This window comes from Ictidomys tridecemlineatus, chromosome 3 (genome assembly GCF_052094955.1).
Source record: "Ictidomys tridecemlineatus isolate mIctTri1 chromosome 3, mIctTri1.hap1, whole genome shotgun sequence".
NCBI classification, from domain to species: Eukaryota; Metazoa; Chordata; class Mammalia; order Rodentia; family Sciuridae; genus Ictidomys; species Ictidomys tridecemlineatus.
The window spans coordinates 77,565,489-77,590,801 of record NC_135479.1 but is presented as its reverse complement, the minus strand read 5'-3'; the positions used below and the strand labels follow the sequence as shown (position 1 = coordinate 77,590,801).

General features: G+C 46.4%; 1 protein-coding gene and 1 non-coding gene across 10 annotated transcripts in view; one reads left to right on the top strand and one right to left on the bottom strand.

Annotated features, from left to right (window-relative positions):
* Poc1a (POC1 centriolar protein A) overlaps positions 1 to 25,313 on the top strand; it is a 71,578-nt gene that overhangs the window by 20,619 nt on the left and 25,646 nt on the right. For all 9 annotated transcript variants that reach the window (XM_040269795.2, XM_005326988.5, XM_078043290.1 and 6 more), the window contains 2 exons: positions 6,495 to 6,563; positions 9,034 to 9,132. In XM_040269795.2, the coding sequence (XP_040125729.1) occupies positions 6,495 to 6,563; positions 9,034 to 9,132 (168 nt within the window). The remainder of the gene's footprint in view (positions 1 to 6,494; positions 6,564 to 9,033; positions 9,133 to 25,313) is intronic.
* Trnaa-agc (transfer RNA alanine (anticodon AGC)) lies at positions 6,963 to 7,035 on the bottom strand. The gene has a single exon. It is a non-coding gene; the product is annotated as a tRNA-Ala (tRNA).

Sequence of the window (25,313 nt, the reverse complement as noted above, 5' to 3'; positions counted from 1 at the left end):
ATGCAGGCTAGGGTGAAGCCAACATAGAGGTCGGCTTCAGGGAGCTGCTCTGGAGTGAAGCAGACCTTGACCAGAAGGAGGGCTAAGTGGGTACTAGGAAAGTGTTGTGTCCTGAGGGTAAGACTGAAGCAGGCCCCTCTGGGGAGACCATGGGGGAGGATCCCCCATAGGAGAAAGAAGGGTCAGGGCTGCAGTGCTGTTTGGTAGCACTTTCTTGTCTAGACTAAGGTCAGAATCACCTGATGTGGTTTTCCTTTGTCTTCTAAAGCACAGGGATCACCAGGATGAAGGACTTGCTAGTGCCAGATGAGATCAGAATCATCCAGTACCCTGAGTCTCCTGGCTGGACCTCTATGCTGGCATTGAGGGTAGTTCATTAGCCAGGGAGTCTGACCATGCAGACAGTTTGGTGGTTCTTTGGTGCAAAATGGGCCACACTTCCCATTGGCTCATTTGAAGGACCTTTTGTTCAGAAAGCCCTACTTTGGGGCCAGGGAGTTGTTTGGATCCACATTGGGCTGCTATAACAAGATGCCTGAGTCTGAATAATTTAGAAAAGTCAGAAATTTATTTCTCATAGTTCTGGAGGCTGGGAGGACAAAAATTAAGGTGATGGTACTGTTGGGGGCTGTTCTCTTCTTTGACTGAGGCCAAGTACTAGGAAGCATTTTGTGAGGGAGGGCTCATACCATCTTATGTGGTAGATGATGAACAATGCCCAGTTTTCTATGGAAACCCCTGATGTCTCCAGGAACAGCTCATACCTCCCCATTCCTCATTTTGAAAAATTATAGGTGCTCTCCCAACTTGTTCAGCCTGAGCAGCCTAAGCTCCAGGAAGCTCCAGATAGCACAGGAAAGGGCTGCAAAGGGGCTGCATTAGCCTGGTGCGCCCCCTCCTCTTACAGCAGGGAGCACCAGTGGGAGAAGGAAGGGCTTTCCTACTGAATGTGATTGTCATTTGAAGCCTCGTGCCCCAAGTGAAACTCTCACAGCTTTGTGTGGGGGAAAGGTGCTAGAAATACGATTTATTTTTCTGTATTTTCTAAAACATAATCTTGAGCCATGCTCATTTGGTTTAAATCCCCTACAGCTATTTGGGAGAGGGTGGTGGGCGGTCCGTGGGCAGAGAGTTAAATCTGGTGTTAGTGGCTGTGCAGTTGGTGTGTGTGTCACTGCAGAGTGACTGAGCTGCACGCAGTTCCATGCGTCCAGCTGGCCCATCATGTGGGTGAGCCTCCCTCACCTTAGGCCAGACCTGCACAGGGGCTACTGACTACAGCGGGCACTCAGACTCTGAGTGCAGGGTCCACAGATGTTTCCTGGGCACATGTGCAATACCAGGCCCTAGGCTGGAGCTGGGGAAATGGCAAAAAAAAAGAAACTCACCCTGGAGGAGGGGAGACTGCAGTATGACAAGAGTGCTGGGAGGCTGGCCCTTAGGCTGCTCCAGGCAGAAGGAATCTCTGAGAATGTGCCTTTAACCCTTGTTTCTTGGAGTACTCTATAGCTCTTGTCCAAATCATCTTATTTGGGGGTTCTTTTTTTTTTTTTTTTTTTCCACCAGGGCGGGGGCTGAGGATTGAACCCAGGGCCTTGTGCATGTGAGGCAAGCACTCTACCAACTGAACTCTATCACCAGCACTCCAGTCGTCTCATTTTTGGAGGATTATTTCAATTTTCAGGAGGATCATACCTAGTTTGGATGGTTGGACCCACTTGAGAGATGAGGGGACACAAAAAGAGAGATCAGCTCATTTATTCTACTCTAATAACTTGGAGTCAGCCTGGCCTTTTGTGCCCTGCCAGCAACTCAGAGTTGAGAGCTGGGAGCAGGTGTTTTGGGACAGGTTTGGGAAAGAGCCTGGGCAGCACCTCTCGCACAGAGGGCAGTCCTTGTTTTGTTTGTTAGGTTGTGATGACCCTATCGGCCACCACTCAGATATAAGAGCCTAAATCACAATAGCGCTGTGGACCCCACAGCTGATTGCAGGAGCCCCTGGTGGGGGTTTGTGGAAGAGTAACTTGGTAGGTTGGGTTGCACTTTCTTTGCTTGAACACGGGGGTAGAGGCCAGAGCACCCCATGCCAGAGGATTCTTAGTCCACCTTGGTCTCTGTGTCTGTTTGATGGCCACTCTTCTTTTACCTGTGACCTCAAAGGACATGTGCATATGAAAGCCAGTGAAAAATATTTTTCAGCTCTTATGAGGTTGGTAGGTGAGGTACCTGGCTAGACTTTTGCCAGCATGGCCGTTGTGGGCAAAGTGGTCCGAGTTCAGGAATGTATAGGCCTCATCGAGTCAGGTGGGAGGGTGCAGAAAGTAGAGAGTCTTGCAGAGGCTCCTGGGAGGAGCTGAGTGATAGTCATACTCTGCAGTCTAATCTTCTAGTTATCATGGGCTCCTTTTTTCTTCTTTTTGCATGAAAAAGAACTGGACAGCATTGTTCCCTTGAGTCTGAAAACTGGCAAGGGAAAAGAAGTGTATAATAAAATGATTGGTGTGGGTCCAGCCAAGCCTAAGGGTAGTAGGGTTGGGAAGAGAGTAGGGTGGACACCAGGTGTGTTCAGTGCTCATGATAGAGTAAATAGGATCATCTCATAAAAGACTTGAGTGGTCCATCAAGGGGCTGGCCTTGATTGACCCTGTAAAGCATTCCTACCCAAGAACCTGGTGAGGAAGTCTGACAGGGATGAGGCTTCATCAAGTGGGCCCCTGGGTGCTCAGGACAGGCAGGAGCCACAGTGAAGGTTCAGCCGAGAGCCACTGCTCAGGTTATACCAAGAAGTCCCTATAGAAACAGAGCTGTCTAGATTTGTATGGAGTCTCATGCCTCTGAAAGGCACCTGGCCTGTGGAAAGAAAGAACTTGGCAACAACCCTGCCTGGTAACTAATTAAATGAAAGGAACCAGGCATGGTGGCACATGCCTGTAATGTCAGTGAATTAGAAGGCTGAGGCAGGAGGATCACAAGTTCAAGACCAGCCCAGGCAACTTAATGAGATCCTGTCTCAAAAAGTAAAAAGCTGGGAATATAACTCAGCCACAAAGAACTGCCAGGCTCAATCCCCAGTATTGTCTGGTACATGGTACATGGCTATAATCCTAGCAGCTTGGGAGACTAAGACAGGAGGATTGTGAGTTTAAAGCCAGCCTTAGCTATTTATCGAGGTCCTAAGCAACTCAATGAGTTCCAATCCCCCTACTGAGCTGTGGACCGCTGGGCTGTCCTGCTGCTGGGCATAATCTCTAAATAAAATACAAAATAGGGCTAGGTATGTGGCTCAGCAGTTGAGTGCCCCTGATTTCAATCCCTGGTACCCCAAAACAATATCACTAAAAAATAAAAAAATAGGATACCATGAAGACAGAACAGTCTTAAAGATCATATCTTATCTGATCTCTGGCACTGATAAGCAGACACATCCCAATCCCCCTTAGTTTAGAAACTGCACTTGCAAATAACTAGTGGCCTAAAAAGGAACTCAGGATGGAAACTAAACATTTGCAAGGGAATGACAGTGAAAACATCGCATACTAGAAACTTCTGAGATTTATCAAAGATGGTCATCAGAGGCAAATTTGTAGCCTGAGTGAATTTATTTAAGATGAAGAAAGACTAAAATTCAATGAATGAAGGGCTGGAGATATAGCTCAGTTGGTAGACTGTATGCCTCATATGCACAAGGCCCTGGGTTCAATCCCCAGCATCAAAAAAAAAAAAAAAAAAAAAAAAGTGAAATTCACTGAATAAAGAGCTCAGTGCAGGAGGCTATGAAAAGAAGAGCACTCAGAAAGGGAAGATCTTTTCTAGCTCAGCACTTGAGGAATAGCAAGTGGTCAGTCAGGTGAGCTGGAGCATTGGTTAGGGAAAGGAAAGGCCTGGCAAGATTGGCAGGGGCTAGGCTCTCCTGCCCCTTGAAGACCAAGCCCCAAAGGGCTTCAGTGTTGGAGAGTCCTGTCTATATAGTCATGTGGTGCTTAACAACAGGGGCAAAGTTCAAGAAATGCATCGTTAGGTGATTTTGTCATTGGGCATCATACCATGTACTTAATACAAACTAATAGAACTACAACATCACTAGGTGATATAATCTAATGGGACTACTGTCATCCATTTGGACCTTTGAATGCCTGGGGCTATTTGCGTGGGCTTTGGACAGATGAGCAGGAGCCTCCGTGGGAATCTGGTCTTTAGGGGATGTGGAGGAGCCTAGTGTAGGAACCTTGTGGTCCTCTTGGTAAATAAATGGACACTGCTGGGGAGGACTGTGGGCTCCAGAGAGCACAGCCATCACTGACTCTGTCCCTGAGATTTCAAGACTTCGTCTCATGGGAAAGCACCTGCACGTTTTACCCGGGAGCACTCCCACTGCCTGCCCTCTGGTTCCAGTCTCCCTACTGAGCTGTGGACCGCTGGCTATCCTGCTGCTGGGCACAATCTCTATTGGGTCTACTGCTGTTGCTGTGTTCTGTTTCTGACATCTTGTTCTCAGCTTGGCATCTGGTGGTTGAATGATAACAGGAGAGGAAAGTGACCCACAAGTCTTCAGTTCCTTAGTTGCTCTTCCTTCTTGGAAACCTGCCATTACTCAGCAAACTCTGGGCAGCCAACTGCCCTTTTTTTTTTTTTTTAAATTCCATGTACTGTTTTATTCCTTTTTCTTTGTTTCCTCTTTGTTTTTACTCAAAATGAAAATCATTTTTGTTGTTTTTATTTTGTAGCAATGCTGAACACTCATTAAAAAATTTAAAGTATGAAAATGGCAAATGTTTCCAATAAGTAACCTGAATTTGCACCACCTCTCACAAGCAGCCCTGTTAGCCCCTTGCTGATGGTCCACTTGAAAGTGTACCCAAGTGATACATGGCCCACCCCCACACACTCAGGCTCAGCACTGCAGCCAGCATTACATAAATGGAGTCACATGGCCCATGATGTCTTGCACCTGGTATTTCATGCTCATTGATATTAGTGCACATTGTTCACCATCGGTAAAAGTAGATCCACTTTAACCTGGCTAATGGCAACTGAGGATTCCTGGGTCTTCTGGGAGTGTGCTCTGGGCTGTGTGGAGAAGGTAGGTAGCTGACAGGTGTAAAAATTTGCCTTTGTGTCCTCAGGCCTTATCCACTGTTCCCCTGCCCCCATTGCCCTGCTTGGAAGGATAAATGCACAAAGTGTCCTCTGAGGATTAAGTGGGCTGATACCAGTGAAGTGCTCTGAGCCAGTGTTAGCTGGTGTTGCACTTTTCTTTGTCACCCATTATATGAGCACCTCTGAGAGGAAGAGCTATAGGTGGATTCCAGAAACATGTGTAGGCATGCTTCCCATGTGCCTGAGCTAGGTTGGCACTCTCCTAGAGAAGCAGAAACTGACTTCCTCCATGGCCTAGGGGTGCCTTTCCAGCCTAAGCCACGTCTGGTCCTTTCTGGCATTGAGTGAAAGGTTCTTTCAAGTGTTCCTCTTGTCTACAGCTGAGGCTTCACTGCTGGAGTGCCCCTTAGTGGCAGCTGGGGCTCTTGTCACTCCCAGCGGTGATCTAGAGGAATTGAGGTTTGTGTCAGTGGCTATGCTGCCCTCAACTAAGAGAAAACCTCTTTTATCTGGTTTTACTTGGGAAATGCCAGGTACTAGTCATAATAAAAGTTCAGTTGGGAAGAAGTGATGGTTGCAGTTGTGGTTATGTGGCCAAACAGATTCTTGTTGGCTCATCTTTCTGGAATGAATTTCAGGCATATGGAAAAGAACTTTCTTGCTCTACTAGGAGATCATGCCCTTCTTGCAAGCCTGGACCTGTCTGATGACCCTCAGAGTGCTACCTGGTACATGCTGGCATTCCTCTTCAGATGGTCATGCTGATCATGTGGGAAGCCAGAGCAGGCACCTTTTCACCCAAGGCCCAACTCAGAGAAAATGGCATACATGTTACATGGGCATGTCACATTAGTCCACTGCCTAGGCACCTTCAGTAATCCCCATTCCAGGCTCCTTCCTGCCAACTGGGTCCCCAACTGTGCACTATTTACTTGAGTAATTGGCTCCTCTTTGGGGCCTCCACTTCTCTGGTCAGTAGCAGGCTAGTGTTGGGGAGGAGACTGGCCTGGGTCAGAGGGGTGAGTTCTGGCCCAGTTCTGCAGCCTAGGGTAAGTCAGTGCATCTCTCAGACCTCCAGCTTCTTGTTGGGGTAGCAAGGACCACAATGCTAGCTTGGCAGGACTGCAAGTGTAAACTGCTCTGTTTACTCATCTCTGCCCACCTGTGATCTCACGGCCTGGCCTTTGTCCTATTGAAGTGCTCAGAAACAGAGGTCTCATTAGTGGCCCTTGCATTGACCACACACAGTCTCCCCAGTCAAAGGATGAGGAGAACTGGGGGCTGAATGGACTCTTGGTCCTTTGTCCTGCTGATGCTTTCATTCAAGAACTGCTAGTTTTCTTCCTGTATGTTTAGACTCTACTGTGACCTTTATTCTTTATCATTTGTTTTGATAGGGACCTGCCACCACTGTTGCCTTTTCAAGAACAGGGGAGTATTTTGCTTCTGGAGGCTCTGATGAACAGGTAAGTTAAGAATGACCTGAAGAGTCTGAGCCTCCAACTGGGGCCTGGAGGCCACGTGGAGGATGGGCCAGGGTGGCTTTCAGCAACCTTTCTCTAAGACCCTGGTAGACTTAGGGTGGGACATTGAGATTCAAAGCCCTTGCTGCTCAAGTTAGCATGGGTTAGTAGGAGTCTGAGCTATTGTTGCCATAAAAAAGTTGAAGTTTTTTAGTTCATTTTCTGATGATAAATAGATAAGAATCATTGTGTCCTCACTGTGGACTTGGCAACACAGTGTGTCAGGACTTCAGACCTCATTTAATTCTCACAATAGCCCTATGGGGCACATCCTCTTATCTCCCTATTTTTTTTAAAATATTTTTAGTTGTAGATGGACACAATACTTTTATTTGTTTTTTAATGTGGTGCTGAGAATTGAACCCAGTGCCTCTTGCATGCTAGGCAAGTGCTCTACCACTGAGCCACAACCCCAGTCCCTCATCTCCCTATTCTTTAGATGAAGAAACTGTCCCAGCAGATGAAAGAGGTGGGACAGGCACTGGTTCTGCCTGATTTCAGAACTGTGCCCTGCCCTAGGAACCTCTCCTCCAGCATCTGCTGCCCTTTCTCTCTAGCCCACTTGTGCTGTATTTAAGGGGGTCAGTATTTCAATATCCGTGGCTACAGAGAAAGCACATTGTGAGGAAGTCCTATCTCGCCTCATCATCCTTTGCACAGAGGCTTTCGCCTGTCAGCCTTGGTGCCTCCTATCCAGACTGCTATACACCAATGAGCCTGGCACTGGGAGGCCAGGAGCACTGAGGAGTCCACCCCTCACAGACTGTCACCAGAATGCCTGCGCAGTGCCTCTTATCCAGAAAACTGCATTCTCTTGAGGTAGTGAGGAAAGGATGGCTACTGTGAGTCACCATTGACCTGGTAGATTGCCAAGAACATTCATGCCACTGGTGCTGGGCCTCACAGCTTTGGCTGCTTAGCCAGGACATGTCCTGTCAGTCCTGCATGAGCCCCAGCCCCAGCCAAATGTACTGATTTTGGTTGGGTGTTTGCCAGTAAGGCAGAGAGTAACTGGGGTCTCTTTGATCACAGCTTAGATAATATCAGATAACAGGTGTTCACCCTGCCCTAGCCCTACAGTAGCAGCCACGAGAGGAAGAAAGCAAAGAGAAGCCTGAGGCTTCCCTGAGCATGGATGCCTGGCTCATTGCTTAGAAAACACAGGAACTGGTACAGTAAACTCTCATGGTAAAATGAATTCACATAGCATAAGAGGGTGCCTGGTGGAAAGTAAGCCTTCCACCTGCTCTATCCCATCCTCAGGCAGTCACAGCCATCAGCTCCTTGGCTGCCTTTTAAAATCTGCTTTATGAGCTTTTTTGGAGTTGAATCTGGCATTATTTCTTTGCACGCGTACTAGCCACTGTGCTCCCAGTAATTTATTCAGCAGTTAGTTATGCACAATTATACAAGAACTCCATACACAAGAGCATATCTATGTCAGTATTCTGTCTGTAAAATGTGAATGAAAGACCACAGGTGCCTGTCTCCCTAGGAGCAGTAACAAGTGGAGCTCCTTAGGGAGTAGTAAGGAGCCTCCAGGAGAAACAGGCTCATAGCTGTCTCAACAGGGATGGTATCTAGGGTGTGTTGAGCACTCATCTTGTGTGCATATGGTAGTTTTTCTGTGGCCTCTGTTGATTGCTGACCATGCTCCACAATTCCTCTTGTGAAGTCCAAGCCAGCCTTCCTGGAAGTGACCCCAGAAACATCTAACTACATAAGGCCAAAAGCCTCCAGCAGGGAGCGCTCTTGCTCCCCAGCAGAGCAGCTCCCTCACCTTTATTGAAGGAGGCTCAACGTGATCCTGTTTATAGGAAGATACTCAGAGTAGGGCACTTATTTTGTGGCCAAACTTTGTCTTAGAATAATGAGTGTCACTCTCTGGGTACCATGAGGCATCAGCTGAGGCACTGACTGATTCCCTTACCTAGGCCTCACAATAAGGGGTGGACCCAGGACCTTCACCCCGGTGGTCTGGCCTGGAATCCACATGTTCATCACTTCCCACAGTGTAACAGGCCAAGCTGCCACCAGCAGGAGCTTTCATTTTAGTGGGAAAATGTATGATGAACAAGGAAAAGGGACAAATGGATTAAATGTCTACTGACTCTGATGCTGAGACCTCTGTGACCTCCTTAGGCAGAAAGACCCAGCCAGTGCCAAGGCCTGGTAGTCCTGCACAGTGGCACATCCATATTGGTGTCACATCCCGGTTTTCTTGAGGCCTGTTCCAAAAGCCTACTCCTCAGGAAGATGGAGCAAGTCCCAGAATTAAATTGGGGTGTCTGGTGGGAACCACCATGGGTCACAACTTTAGAGATGGCCTCTGTGCCCATTTTTTTCAATGAAGGAGGCAGGAAAGGTGATTTTTTTTTTTCTTCTCATTCTCTGTGCCTATTGGTCTTGGCAGGTGATGGTTTGGAAGAGTAACTTTGATAATGTTGATTATGGAGAAGTCATAAAAGTACAGCGGCCCCCATCCACCTTGGCTACCTCCACTGGGAATCTGGTAAGTAGGTTGGCAGGCAAATCTGAGCCTTGTGACTCTGGGTAGGGTCAGCATTGGCTCAGAGATGGTGGGGACTGGGTGCTTAGGTTGACCATGGGAAAGGGGCCCTAGTAAGATCCGGTCATCTACAAAATAATACTCTGACACTTGTGATGCTTTGATTCCAGTCTAGAGTGAACTTGTGAAATATAAAAGGGGAGAACAGCTGCAGGTGCCCCGGCTCCTGGCCCATTTGGTGGGGGAGTGTTTCCATGGCACATGCTTCTGCTGGATTGAGGCCCAAGGAAACAAAGGCTCTGTCCCATGCCAAGCCCTGGGCCACAGGACCCAGGTGTGAGGTTCCTAGAGGGTTCAGGGCCCAAAGCCACCACAGCTGGGACAAAATGGGAAAGGCCCCCAGTTCTTTTGGTCTCACTTCCTTCTTTTTAAAAACCATGGAGAGGAAGTTCCATGAACCATTTTTAGTATCTGTGTTGATAAAAGGATATTCAGTGTACCTAAATTAAAATAGCTAGTATTTTTTGACACATATCTGGGGGGAAATGAAAGCTGATATAGTCTCATTAAATAAGGTCATATTCATCTTTGACTGAAATGTTAAAGCTGTGGTTGCAGAATCCCAATGGTTTTAAGCTCCTATGGCCACAGGCTGGACCCCCAGTGGACCTTAGAGACAGAGTGGCCTACTGCCACAGGCAGAAACTGGCCCAAACGGCAGGAAGTGGCTCACCCAAAGTCCCCAGAAAGTCAGGGCCTAGGTTCCAGAATAGAACCAGGAAGCCTCCTGAGTCTATCCTAGGGCTTTGTAATTCCAGCAGTTGGATCCCCTCCCCAACCCTTGACACCCCCACTCCCTATTCTGTGTGCTAGGGCTGCCACTAGGAGTAGGCCTTGTCAGTTTTACAGTTTTCTTTCAAGGATTGCCCTCCAGGCTGGTCACTGGAGCTGGGAGGTTTGTTCTTCCTTGGTGTTTCCTAATAAGTGTTTAGTCCTCAGCTTTTTGGGTTTGTTGGGGATGACTGAGTTGCATGAGCTTCTGCTTGCTGCCAGTTTATTTTCCATTTGGAAAGTTGTTTGCATTTGCAGGGTTGGGGTCCTCTGGTGCCTCTCCTGTGATTCCTTGTTCACTGGGCACTTAATGAACCAGGTACAGCCAAGGCCTCTTGCATGTGCTGCCCTATTCACTTCTTATCTCATCAGAATGAGTGGGTAAAGTTACTGCTCCAGTTCACAGGTGAGACACCTTGGGCTTAGTCATGCTAGCTCCTCTGAACAAGGTTAACCAAGCTAGAAACTTCAAGTAGTGGAGAACTGCCTGACAGGTTTTCCTCATTCTAGGAGGGCACTGCTATCTGCCTCTTGGGAGTGGTTAATATCCACCAACTAGGGAGATCCCATATTTTTCTTATTGTTATTAGGAAAATATGTTGGATGAGCTATCTTGTTTTTCAATCCTAGCTTAGAAATGGAGTATGGACACATTTGCTTCCCAAAGCCTCAAAGCCTGAGAATCTGGGGCAAAGTCATGTGGGTTGGGAGAAGCCAGCATGACAGGATGAGGCATGGGTGGGTGAATAGCTCAGCAGGGCTCAAGACAACTGATTGTTCCCAGACTACCTTCAGGTGCACATGTGAGCTGTTTTTACAACTCTACCCACTGGGCATACCTCCACGGGGGAGATAAATAGGGGACAGGATATGGGATCTGGAGTCAGAAAACTCGGTTTGAACTCCAGCTTTGTGACCCCAGCAAAGTACCCACTCTTCCCAAGTCTCCATTTCTTCAGTCCTGAACACCCCCACAAGCAGACTCTGAGGACCCCATGGATAATGAAGATGAGCTTTTGCTATCCCCTGAAGTGATCCTTAATCCTATAATCATTCTTGGTTGAGATCAGGGCTCTTTGCTTGCTTATCATTAGCCACCTTTGAGATTCTGAACAAATGGGTGGGCTTTTCTCTGTTCATAAGCCCTGGTCAAACATACCACATGAGGCTTCTCTAACAAGGAAGACCAGAGCTTGGGTGTTTGTTTTGTTGTGATTTTATACACATGCGTATGTACGAACATATATATAACATAAAATTGACCATATTAACGACTTTAAGTGTACAGCTCAATTTCATTAAGTATATTCACATCATTGTGCAACCATCACATTCATCTCCAGAAGTTTTTCACCCTCCCAAACTGAGGTGAGCTAGTTTTTTTTTTTTATAATGCTGTTCAGTGGTTAGGTTTTTCCCAAGATAGGAAGGGAAGCTGAGGAGTGTATTCCTGCCCTTTTTGCTGAAGCCTTGCCTGTCACTGAGATTCCCTGGCTGGCCAGGCTATCTCAGCCCCTCAGGGAATCCCAGGAGCACTACCATACCCCATGAACTATGAGTCCAGTAGTCCCCTGCTCCCCCCCCCCCCCAGTTCTGTCTCCTTTCCATTCTTCCAATAACCAGGATTGTACCACTTCAGCACTGTTCATATTTGGGGCCAGATAATTCTTTGCTGTGGAGGCTGGCCACTTAGGATGTTAAATAGCATCCTTGGCCTTTACCCTCTAGATATCAGTAGCATCCCACTCCAACATTCATGATGACCAAAAATTGTCAGATGTCCCCAACTGAATATCATTCACTGCAATACTTCGTGCCTCAGAAGTGAGCCCAGAATGGAAGCTGACCTAGCAGTGAAAGGGGTGATAAGGTGGGATTGTCTTGGGGTGCCAGTGGGTGGGGGGGATGAGAAGAGCAAGGAGAGGAGAGAGGAGTACTCCGCAGGGGGAAATGAGGAAGGGCATTCTTGTAGCCCTGTTGAGGACTCTGCTTAATTGGGCTGAATCTGGGCTCCTGCCAGCAGCTGTGGCCAAGATTTCTTAGCCTGTATGTCTAACAGAAGCCCATTTTATAGGAATGTTGTACCCTTAAAATTGGAGCATGTTCTCTCCCTTCCTACCTCAAGGCTTCCCTGGCTCAGAGATGGTATCTGATGAGAGGTTTGGTGGCTGATGAGCATGACTTGACTTCTCAGGTCCCTGAGCTCTGCATCTAGTTAGGAGCTCAGGAGTCTGATGACCCTTAGCCAGCTTCAGCTCTATAGACAGTGGGCCCTGGCACTGAGGTGCTCCTGGGGATTTGGGGGTTCTAAGGAAGTCTGTGGTACCAGCTGTGGGTTGTTGAATTCCTGACCATTGCCAGAGAGGCAGACCCCCTCCTGCATCCTCTCCCTTGTACACCAGTAGAGCTGACTAAGCCGTGTGAGTTTCTGACACTTCTTGCACCCTGGAAAACCCCCTGCCCACGACCCTGACTGGTGTGTTTCAGCTCTCAGATCCTGGAATGAAGGCTGTCCTTGAGCCCACTCTGAACAGAGCTCTGTTCACTGCAGAGCTATTTTCAACCTCTGGTTGAAATTCACAGCTTATTTTTAGGCACATTTCATGTTGAAAAGCAAAAGCCATTTCCCAGCCATTCAGAATGAAAATAATGGGTTCCATTTTCCCTCTATTCTTGGCTGAGTTGTGCATGAGGAGAGATTTCAAGGCTGTGGCTGGGGAACTTTCTCTGCTTGGAAGGTTTCAGATGAAGGATTCTAGGCTATGCTGTGGGCTGAGTGGGCAGGAAGCTCCTTGTTATGCCCTGTGACATGCTATAAGGCTACAGGAAGGTTGGAAGGGCCACCTGTGGTAGATGAGTGCCTTCCTGTGGTATTTGGGTCTGGGGAAGGGGCAGGGACCCTAGGGGGCTGTCTGCTGCCAGTGCTTATGCTGATATTTTCATGGGTCAATTCTTAGCCCTGTTCTCTGCCCTAACCCTGACCTTTTTTCTGTGCTTATCCACCCTCCTGCTGTCTGTACTTGAGGCAAGTCTCTGAGGGAGAAGGACCCTGTGTCTTGTCTGACCCTGACTTCAGCATCTGCCACACCCCTAAACCTCAGCCTCCGTGGCACAGGTTTTTGCCCCAGCCACAGAAGCACTTTTAAACCACTTTTAAATAGCAAAGATGCATTTATTTGGACTAACTCTTATTTTTGCCTCCCCTTGAACTATCTGAGACTCATTATGCAATTGGGAAGGAAGGTGGTGTTGGGTGGGGTGGGGTGGGAGGGGAAGAACACAGAGTTCTAGGTAATTCAATGAAATTCAAAACAAAACAAAACCACTTCCTGAGCTCTCCCGGTTGGCTGCTCTCCTGTTTAGACATTAACCTTGAGCTCTGGGGCAGAGGGCTTTTCTCTGCTCACCTCTCAAGATCCCACCTGTGGTTGAGAGCTTGGGTTCTGGCTTCCGACCTACCTGTGATTGAATCCTGCCCTTGCCTGTTTGGGCTGTGACTTAGGGTGAATGGTTGGATCTCCCTGAGGCTCCATTTCCTGTTCTATCATATGGGGAGATGCTGGGCCCTCCCTCCTTCATGAGATTTTGTGGGTGGTATGCCAAGCAGCACTTGGCACTGTGCCTAGCACACAGCAAGTGCTCACCAGGCTGTAGCTATTTTTAAAATGTTTCTCTTGCCTCTTCTGTCCCAGTGAGAGCCAGCCAGGGTGATTGTGTGTTCAAAACCTGCTAAAGTATGGGACAGTGGGCAGGGGTGAGGCGGTGCTGACAGCAGTCATTTTCCATGCTGACTCCCCTTTGCAGGTCACCCTTGTGACAGGTTTTTAGACCTTGCAGGCATTAGTTTTGTTTTCTAATGACAGAACCAAATCCTTTGTGCTCCCAAACAAGACAGCAATACTCTGAGTGGAAACAGACCTGTTTTCTTCCCCACTGCCTCCTCTTTCCTGACTCCTTGGGGCAAGATGCCTTGGAACCCTGGAGCCTCAGTGTTAGAATGGTCCCTTGAAAGAAGGGTGGCTCAGCCAAGAATATCTGACCTGAACCTGAGAGGCCATCTCTCTGAGAATGCCGTATTTCCTTTTCCTTTTACCTCCAGTTTTAAGAGCAAAACCCCAGTCACCTTCCATACCCACATCTTAGCTCCCATGTTTCTTTTTGGGGGGTAGGTTTGACTTATTGGCCCTAGAGCCCCAGTCCCTGGCTCAGAGTTTGTCGGCATTAGAGCTTTCCCTATGCTGAGGATCTGGGAGTCTTGGGTGCCTATGGTGGTCCCTCAAGACCTGGGTTCTTGGATCATACCTATAATTCCAGTGACTCGGAGGCTGAGGCAGGAGGATTGCAAGTTCATAAGCCTCAGCAATTTAGCAAGGCCCTAAGCAACTTAGTAAGATCCTGTCTTAGAATTTAAAAAGGATTGAGGATGTAGTTCAGTGGTAAAGTAAAGTGCCCCTGGGTTCAGTCCCCAGTATCAGGAGAGGAAAAAAAGACCTGGGTTCTCACCGTGGACACCTTGCACCTTGCCTGAGGAATCAAAGGTTAGTAGGCAGGGAGAGAAGGGACTCACTTCCACCTGCCTCATGGAGTTTGTCTTAGTCTGTTCAGACAGCTATAACAAAATGTCAAGACTAGGTAGCTTATAAATAACAGAAATTTCTCTCCCTTCTGGAGGCTGGGAGGTCCAAGGAAGGCACTAAGAGATTTGGTGTCTGGTAAGGACCTGTTTTCTATTGCAGAGATGGCTCCTTCTCTATGTGTCCTCCCATGGCAGAAAGGGCTAGATAGATCTCGGGTCTTTTTTTATAAGGGTACTCATCTCTGTTAGGAGGGGCTTTTTTCCTTATAATCTAATTACCTTCCAAAGATTCACCTCTTAATACCATCGCCTTGGGGATTAGGATTTCAACATATTAAATTTGTGGGTGACACAGATATTCAGACTATGGCAGATTTGCTTTCTCTTCTGGCAACATGAAAGACTTAAGTGTCTTTTTGAGAACACAAATTTCTGGGTTGGCATTTATTTTCAGTAGTAGAGAAAAGTGTGGATTCGAGGGTATGCTTAGCAGGAGGGGTGTTGTGGGTGTTTGGAGCATGAGTGAACCTCATATTTTTGTGTCTTAGAAAGTAACCTCTTCCTTCTCTCTTGACCCCAATTCTGGCTCCTAATTTTAAAAATTAGGAAATTTCTTAAAGGGAACTCTTGGCTTTCTGCCTGCTCTCAGTGGGTCAGAAGATACCTAGGCTATTAGTTATACAACTTGGAAACCAGTTGGCTTCACGGGACCTAAACCCCTAACACATAGAGCTGCCCCAGCTTCTGAGTACAGGATATCTCTGAGGGCCAAGATATGCCTCTTAATGAGGCTCACACCCTCTGGCTGAATAGCTCGCTTTGTCCATAGTATCCCTCATCTGTGTGATTGAGAGTGTGGTAAGAATAGGAGAAAGCAGACCCTTTCCTGAGGGGTGCTATTCAACCTGCTTTGGCTATTGTGGGGCCTTGCAAGGGTCCAGGTATCGTGGGCTGAGTTGGTGATAACAGGGCCTTTGTTTTCATGATTCCTGGGACTTATCAAGGTGGCACATCTCTTGTGTGGCTCCTGAGGGAATATTCATTCCTGCCCTCTGAGCCATGCAGAGGAAGAATGTGTGGGCTCAGAGTCTCCTGCTGGTGAGTGACCTGGGTTCCAATCAAGCCCAGGCCCCTGAATTCAGGTGCAGCAAAACTAAGAGACCTTTGACTGAAAAAGAGCAAGAAGGAGCCTCCCTGTTTCTCAGCCCTTGGTCACATCCCCAAGCCTTCCTCAGAGTGAGTGTTGTATGAGTGTGCAAGCTTACCAGGAGACTCCTGCGTTGCTGCCTCAGGAGCCCTTGGTGTCTACATTCTCACCGCTCTTGGTCAAGTTTGACACTCTGGTGCCCATCCTTATCATTCCCCCTGTAGACCCTGTGATGTCTGTTATGTGGGGCATATCCACATTATGTGGGATGTCCTTGGGCTGGGCACAGTGCAGGCAATGTCAGATACCTTCCTGGGAAGAGAATAAGAATCTTACAAAGATGGCTGCTCTGGAAAGGATTCTCAGGCAGCCTCACCAGGAATGTGGAAGAGACTGGAAACTTGTGGTCCTGAAAACCACCTTAAGAACTTGGTTGACATTAAAAGCTGCACTATTTATGTAGTATGCTACTTCTGGTACGTTGGTCTGAGCAGAGGTTAGACCAGCCCAATGTAACCTCAGACAGGTTGTCTTGATTCTCTTCGCCTGATTTCTCCCCGACAGCCTGTATCACACCCTCTGGGCATTTTCCATTTCACGGGCTCACTCTAATTGATCATACTGCAGAGGGGTAGGCATTGGAGCCTTTGCTGACTTTAGGTGATGGGGCCCTCAGGTTAAAATGTCTCATTTCACACCTTTACCTGATGGAAGTCATGGAGAGTTCTCTGGGGTCCTTAATTTCAGTGAGTAGAGAGGATACTAAATATACAGAAGATTGAATATTTGTTACTCAACCGCCATTTTTTAGAAAGTTTCTTACTTGAAACAGAGCCTCCTTGGACAGTGGCTGGTGGGTGTCACAGCTGTGCAATATCCAGGAGCACCAAAGATTCCAGTGCTCCTGTCAGAGGAACCTCCTAGGCCCAGGACAAAATTCTAACTCCTTTTCCTTCCAGAGACCACAGGTGACTTTATTGCTAGGTACATGTTAAATAATTATTCTGTTTCCTGCAAGGAAGGGTAGCATTTGACAATTATGAGCATGACTTTGCAGGAAGTCCATCAGGAGATGTTAGCTGAATTTCCCAGGCTGTGTTGATAGAGAGACAGGCCCTTTAACATTTGGTATTTGTCTTTGTAAGCCTCTCACAGTGGTTCCCGGACCTCATTGTGCATCAGAATCATCATGAGGGCTTGTTAAAACATAGCTGGTAAAGTGTGGTTGATTGTGACTATGGTATCCTGGGCAGGCAGATGGAGGGAAGAAGAAAACTTTTCATCTTGGAAGTTTCTATAACTAGTTGGGGCTATGACTTGGGAGAGGCAATTGAGAATCAATTATTCCCCTCAATTCACTCTAATGGAAAAGGGGTGTAGAGGAAAAGGGATGTGGCCTTGGTTCTAATCTCAGTATTGTTAAAAGAAATCCCAGAGGGTGATGTAGCTCTGAGGTAGAGTGCTAGGAAGGAAGGAAGGTAGAAGGGTTGGATGGATGAATCCCAGTGTTGTCCTGTGAGCCCTTTAAATGCCAGCAGAAGATATCAGTAAGAAGGAAGATGAGACTTGCTGTGGGCCTTTGCCAGGCCTGGCTTCCTGTCCCAGCTCTTGACCTTCCTGTTATTTATGCTGCCATTAATCCAGTCACTTGTTCTTGGAACTCACATTCTCTGCCCCCCTGCCTCCTGCATTGTCTTCAGTGTCTCTTTTTGCTTTCTTGGTGTACTTGCCTCCCACCTCTCACCTGCATATGTGGGTGCCTCGGCCAGCTTCTATCCTGTGGAATGCCTGCTGGCTTTAGGGAAGCTGAGGGGTGTGAATATCTGACATCTGAGCCGGAGGTGGCCTGAGTGTTTGTGATGCAACATTGAAACCCCTAGGTGAAGGTCTTGTTTGCTGAACTTTTGGGGGAAGTATCTCCAGGTAGCAAGAAAAGGGACAAGCCCTGTAACAGCAATGACAGTAGAAGTGACAAAGATGGGACAGAAGCCAGAATTTTCTTCTCCAAGTTGCCCCCTTTGAGGGGCTGATAGTAATTTCCTGTAAAACTAAAAAATTCCCATCTATTCCACAAGCAAATAGGTCCCCCTTCAGAGGAGAATAGCCTGATGCCAAGAAGGGAAGTTCTCTTTTATGACATAAAGCAACAGCAAGTGGGCATGGAATATTAAAACAGTCACCATGTTATGAAGATGGAAGATCCTGACTCCAAAATTTATATTTATTTATTTTTATGTGGTGCTAAAGATTGAACCCAGGGCCTTGCCATGTGCTAGGTGGGTGTTCTCTACTGCTGAGCCACAACCCCAGCCCCATCCAAAATTTAGATGCAGCATAGAGGCTCTTGGTTCAGCTCTGCATGTATCAGGATGTACCTGGTGTATAAACCTGGCCCACATCCTCTCTGAGAGCTCCATTATTTCTTTCAAGAGTCCCAGAACATTCTGGGGTCTTCCTTTCTCCCTGGCAGTCAAAGCCGGGGTTCAGGGTTGTTGGCAATTCCACATTGTGTGTGGGGAAATGAGTCTGAATCACAGGACAGAAGACACTGCAGCCTTAACATTGTGATGCTTTATTATAAGGCACACATGGCCCTGGAGCACCTGTCATTTCAGCCACTGGGGCCACTACTGTGACATTGCCATTTTGCTGATGGTGATGACAAACCATCTACAGCCCCATCATACCACGATGACAAGTCACCTCACCACATGAGAGCCAAAGAGGCCATAAGAAGAATCTTGTGCCATCTGTGATGTACAGAGCAGAGAAGGTAGACAGGAACTGAGGCTTCAGATATTTGAGGATCTTTCTTTTTTCTTTAATTTTGGTTCCATTTTATTTTATTGTCAAACCCAGAAACTTGAAAGTGGAAGAAATAAGCCCTGTGTAGCAATAACCCCTGTCGCTGGAGTCTGAGTGTATTTCTTTGAGCCATTGCCCCCATCCCAGCAGAATTGCACTCATCTCTTCAGTCCCTCTCCAGATGGCACCTCATCCATGCAGCTTTCCCTGGGAGGCCAGCAGGTTGTAAATTGTTCCTGCTCTGCTTTCCCAGAGCAGTCTTCTTCCTGGAGCAGCCCCCTCTCCCGCTGTCAGTTACTTGCAGGCCTTACTAGTCTTCCTGGAGTTCTGGGACCTTATTCTCCCCATGGTCCCAGCACGTGCCTGGTACGTAGAATGCTCAGGAAATCAGTTAAGAGGACACATGCTTGAGGTCTGTGGGCAGCGTGGGTTGAATGTGCAAGGCTAGAGGCAGGCTGTGACTCTTTCCTTTTAGTATTTTTGATGATCCCAGACTAAATGAAGGAAGCCACTTTCTGACCTCATTTAACAGTTTGGTGGCAGATGGTGCAGGGTGATATGGGCAATGTGACCAGGCCACAAAGAGTGGTAGGATCTACATGTCTACATGTAGATCTGCATGGACTAGAAATTCAGAACTTCTTTTCACTTTAAGTGAGAGGGAAAAAAAAAAAAAAAAAAACCTTTGTGGTTTATATTTTCCAGATTGGATAGCAGAGTTGCCCATGTGGTGTAAGGGTGTTGAATAATGTTCATGTTTATGTTCTTATTGGTTACCATGGAAAAAATCAGAATAGATGGTTTCCATGGAGATTATCTTACAATTAGTTTCTTTGAAGGTCCAGACATTGCTAGAGTTCACCTAATACTGTCAGTGCCATCAGGGGCTCTGTGGCAATGCCAGAGGCTGGTGGGAATATTCCGTGGACTTAGACAAAGTCATCTGCCTCTCATGCTTGCAAATCCCAGGATACCCGAGAGGTAGTGATCCTGTGGCTTAGCTTCCTGTTGGGGTCTCCCTGGCCTGGCCTTAGCTCTATAGCTTGTTCCAGTCACTAGGAAACATTTTTTTATTAAACAAAACACCTTTGTATTATGGAAAATTTCAAGCTAGCACAAAAAGTGGAGAGGATAACATAACAACCCTCATGTATTCCTTCAACATTTTGCCAATCTTATTTCATCTCTCTCTTCCCCACATTTTTAGAAGAGTTAAAAGTATTTTTTAAATTTTAGACTTATCATTTTACCCTAAATAAGGATTTTTCTTGGTTATATAACTGTAATGCTCTTATCACACCCAACAAAATTAACAATTCCTTCACATGAAATCCTAGTACATATGCACATTTTTATGTATTGTGTCAAGAATGTTGTTTTGTGCTTTTTGTTCAAATAAGGGTATGGGATTCAGAATACCCAAGTAGGGGATTCTTATCATCTCCCTGTCTTCCTGCCCATGGTGTGTGGACAAATTAAGAGTCTTTGACCAGCATCTTTAGTTGGGAGGACAGGAAGAACTTTTGAACTCACCTCAATCTTCCTGTCCTCAGAGTTCTGTGCCAAAAACTGCTTATTCCTTCCTAGAGATAGGTCGCAGCAGGTGGGCCAGCTGCTGCTAGCCATTTGGGGGCAGGCATCCACTGGGGGGCGCTGGCCCTCTTTGAAGCCTGCAGAGGAGGAAGGGAGAGAGATGATGTAACCCTGGTTCACAGCAGCTGTCTGCTACTTTTTCCTGGAAAGGAGAGGCTGTGAGACCCTGTGGGATGCAGCCTCTTCCTTTGACTCCTCCCTGAGAAGCATGGGGCCACTGTCAAAAGGTTCTGGCCAATCCAAGGCCAGCTGCCTCTGTGGGTTGGTCAGAGACAGTCCTGGGTCTGCCTTGGCCTTGTCCTGTGATGATGCACAAAATATGAATTACCAAGCTTGGGAGTATGCCCGGGGTATGGTCAGTGGCTCTAACACTCTCCATTGAACTCAGTGCAAGGAGAGTTTAAAATAGCCAGCCTTTGTTCCCAAGGTTTTAAAAATTCAACTCCAGTAGTTACAATGAGCTGTCTTCAAGTGGATCTATAAATAAACTGCTACTGTTCCTCTTTGTCACCAAGAGCTTCAGCGTCTTCCCGAGACGTCGCTCTGCCGCTCATCTTCATTACGTGCCTCCCATCTGTGGGGCAGCTGCAGCCATCAGCAAACTGGGCTGACATACGAAATTTGTAAAGACAGCAATGCATTCCCTTTTTAAAATCTGCAGTTCCCCAAAATTAACTACACAGGGAAAGATAGTAACCTTCCATTGGAGAAAACTGGCAGAGCGGGCAGTGTCCTTATTGATTAAGGTTAACATCACTAGTATTAAGTCCTGTTTGCATGAACTCTGTGATGTGCACGTTTTTGTGGTGTCAAAAATCTTGAAACATGACACCTTAGACAGGCCCAAATTGTCATTGACATTTGACAAAATAACTGATCAATATTCTTCAAAAGTATCAAAGTCATGAAAGACAAAGGAGGACTAAGGAACTGACAGAGTACAGTAGGCCACATATATAATAAAATGAGATGTGAAGTCCTAAATAGGATTCTGGCACATCAGGATCCACGGACATTAGTGGGAAAACTGGTGAAGCTCAAAGGGGGTCCTTAGTTAGGTTAATGGTATTTCCCAGTGTTAATTTTGTGGTCTGATCATTGTCCTATTGTTATGTAAGATGTTAACACTGGGGAAGAGAGATATGGAAATTCTCTGTACTATTTTTTGCAACTTTTCTCCAAGTCTAAAATTAGTTCAAAGCAGTTTAAAGAAAGGGAGGGGGAGCTACAGTCAACATTTGGGCTTTATCAGAATCCTTCATCTTCCCTTCTCACTGGGCACATTGGTTCAGATATTTGTGTTGAGATAGTGGGCATTTCTGTCTCCAGGTAGAGGGTAGGTAACCCTGAGATAGTCATTGATATCTGTAGTGGGCCCTCAGGAATAGGAATATTCACAGAACTGAACTGAACCAAACAAGAACTGCACTAAAGGGAGCCCGGGTAGTCATTTTCCAAGGGAGTGCTCTTACCCAGGGGTTGGTCACCAGCATGGGGCCCACAGAGTATCATTTCTGAGGATGCTACAGAGGTACATTTGCTCCAGAAGTCTAAGGAAGACTAGGTAAGAGTATGGGTAACCCCCCACCACGGTACTGTCTCTTCCTAATGCTTCTTGGGGCTAGGTGGGGTCCTAGGCCTCATTGTCCCGCCCTACTTCTGTATTCTCAAAATCTCTTGCTCAGTTTTGCTGCAACCCGTGTGTGTTTCTGGCTGTGACAGTTATGGTGACCTGGGAAGCTTTATCCCTAAAGGCTGGATGGTGTTCTTCTATCCCCTGAACCCCTCCAGGGAAGAAGTCCAGAGACCTCTGTGCCAAGGAGTGTCCTGGTTGCATGAGCATGGCTGCTTTCTCTTTCACAGTTTCTCCTGGCCTTCCCTCTCCATTTCATCTTGCTCCTTTCTGTGGTTTCCCTCACCTGGATGTGACATTTCAGTAAGGCAGACCTCCCAGCTCTACTTTTTTCTCCCAGGGGCATATGTGGACACTGAGTAACTTTCTGTTTCCTGCCTGCCAGGGCATTCCTTTCATTCTTGTGAAGACTATCCCCACCCCCTCACCCCCACCCCCAACTCCCGTATGTGGGGAAGTTCTTGGAATCCTTGCAGTTTGGGGGGGGGGGTTGAGCCTAGGTGTGACTGTCCCAGCCCTGGGGCAGAATTCTGGGCTTTGCTGTGGGCCAGGGTGAGGAGAGAGTGGTTTGTCCCTTTAGCATTCTCCCATATGCCCAGAGACTTGTGAGCAACACAGATATAATAGAACCACAGAGGCATCTGTGGTTCCTGCCTAAGGGGACTGAGATGACAAAGTGCATCATGCTTGCTGCTTGTAGACCTGTAGCCCTGGAGGCACTGGATCCAGTGTTAGTTAAAATGGTGAATTCCTCATTTTCCATTTTAAGGATGCCCTGTCAGTTTCCCATTGCTGACGGCTTTGGGACAAGGGATGGTCCTGAGACTTATCTGTGGTTGTGGAACATCTGTCTCAGTTTGGAGGCTGCTGTGCTGGCCTTGGGTCCATTTTTGTGTGTCCCTAAGCTTTCATAGATAATCCAGTACCCTGCCCTCCTCTGAGTCTGTCATGGGGAACACCGAAAGGTGCTCTGTGAGTTCAAGCCTCTATATAAAAGCCAGCAGCCGTAACCAAATCCTATGGTCATGCTCTGGCTGGCTTGGGAGAACATTGGCCAGACTGCTAAACAATTAGGTGATTTTATGAAACCAGAATCCTCCTTTGGTTCAGGGCTATGTTTAGAACCAAAATTTTCCTCTCTAGTTGAATTCCAGACTAGAACCTTAAATTGTAGGGCAAATAAGACTGTAGTGTATCTAGTCTGCAAATATGTGCCGTGAATACAGTACAGGTTTCTTTTGAACTTAGATTTGAGAAAACATCCCTGCCTTTTCCTCTTGAGAAGTTGGACATGAGGCCAAGCCCAAGTGAGCTCTGTCCTTTGCCTACTTTCCTCCCCAGGGCCAGATTTAGCAAATATGGAAGCAGGCAGACATGGATGCCTGTTAACTTTTCATACAGTCACAGCAAGGACCTGAGGTCAGGACTAAGAAACACCTGTGCCTGTGGTGCTTTGTGCTGACTTAGTAGACCCCACAGTAAGCAGTCTAGTGAAAGATTAAACTGAAGAGATTTGATCCTGGTTTTGTGTTTTTATGCACACATGTGTCTTTTCCTTCCAGTTTTGCACTCAGCCCTGCTTTGGAAACAAAGTGACATGCTTTGATGTTTGAAGTGGGCAGTGGGCTGTCTGCCTGGGTTTGTTCAAGAAGAGTAGTAGTGAGAGAGCCCAGCTCTTGACCCCAGGTCACTTTTCTCTCCCTCTCTGGCCATGAATCAGTTCCTGAACACTTATGTCCATTACGGAATTTCAGTTTCAGGAGCAGGCAGGGAATATTTCAAGGTCCAAGGTTACAGATTAAAAGAAAAGTAGATTCTCTGAGATCTGCTCTTATTAAAGTAGATCAATGATGAAAGTAGCCAAATCTACAACAACAACAACAAAAAATTTCCACCTTGAACAAGTGTTAATCATTGTTTATTCTACCCAGCAGAGGGGGGTGTTCTGTCAGGTCACCTTACAACAGATTGGGTGGACTCTAGCTACTCCTGGCTGCTAGCCAGCTATGCAGGTCTTGTTCCCAAGATCTTGCTCCCATGTCCAGCTATGCATAGATCCCTAAGTGGCTGATGACTGGGTAGCCACTGCTTTGGAAGCCCTACCTAGGAATGTCTGCTGCTTTCTTAGGGTTTCCCAGTGAGATTATGACTTTGGGAATAGACCTGCACTGAAATGAGAGTCTCTGTCTTTCTGCATTTGGTCCCACAAGGGTCTTCAACCTGGAGAAATAGTGATTTTCACCTTGATACAGTCAATGATGAGTAGCATCAAGTGTGTCATGAGATGGGTAGTTGGGCTCCTAGAGGCATTGCAATTGCAACTACATCTCTAGTTTGTTGTTGTTGTTGTTTTGGTTTTGGAAAGCTTTATAATTTACAAATAGTAACATTCACCATTGAAAACAGGAACAGTTCTATGAGTTTTGACAAAAAGATAATCACATAACAACCACTACAATCAAGATGTAGAATATTTCCATCATCCCAAACAGTTGCCTTGCTCCTCTTTGTACATAGTCTACTCCCAAGCAACCCTTACTTTGCTTTCTGTCACTATAAATTAGTTTGTATTTTTTAGAATTTATTGTAAATGGAATTATATAGTAATGTATTCATTTTAGTCTGGTTTCTTTGGCTGTATTGTGAATGACTAATGTTGTTAAATGTATCAGTAGTTCTTTCCTTTTTATTGCTTAGTAGTTCTCCATTGAATGGATGTGCCACAATTTTTTTTACCTGTTGATGAATATTAGGTTATTTTCTAATTTGGGCTATCACAAATAAAGCTGCTCCAGGCTGGGGTTGTGGCTCAGCGGTAGAGCACTCCCTTTGCATATGCAGGGGGCCCTGGGTTTGATCCTCAGCACCACATAAAATAAATAAATAAATAAATAAAGGTATTGTGTCCAACTACAACTAAAAAAAAATACGTATATATTTTAAAAAAGCTGCTCTGAACCTTCATACACATATTTTTTATGGACATATGCTTCTATTTTTTTTATGGGAAATCTCTAGGAATGGAATGTATAATAGGTATATTCTAATCTTTAAAATAACTGCCAAACTTTTTCAAAGTTGAAATAAATAAAAACAAAATTAGAGGAGACGTACTACCTGATACCAAGACTTGGTTTAAAGCTGGAGTAATCAAAACTGTGGTATTGGGGGCTGGGGATGTGGCTCAAGCGGTAGCGCGCTCGCCTGGCACGCGTGCGGCCCGGGTTCGATCCTCAGCACCACATACTAACAAAGATGTTGTGTCCGCCGAGAACTAAAAAATAAATATTAAAAATTCTCTCTCTCCTCTCTCACTCTCTCTTTAAAAAAAAAAAAACTGTGGTATTGGTGAAAGATAAACACCATGGATCAGTAGAACAAACAATAGACCCACAGGTGTCTGGTGAGTTAATTTGTGCCATCTCATATTTGCGTGAGCAGTATGTAAGAGTTTCAATTTTGCCATCTTTTCTAGCAGCACTCAGTATGGTTAGTCATTTTAACTTCAGACCATTCTAATAGCCATCTAGTAATATCTCACTGTGGTTTCATCTTGCATTTCACTACCAACTAATAATGTAGAATATCTTCTCACATGA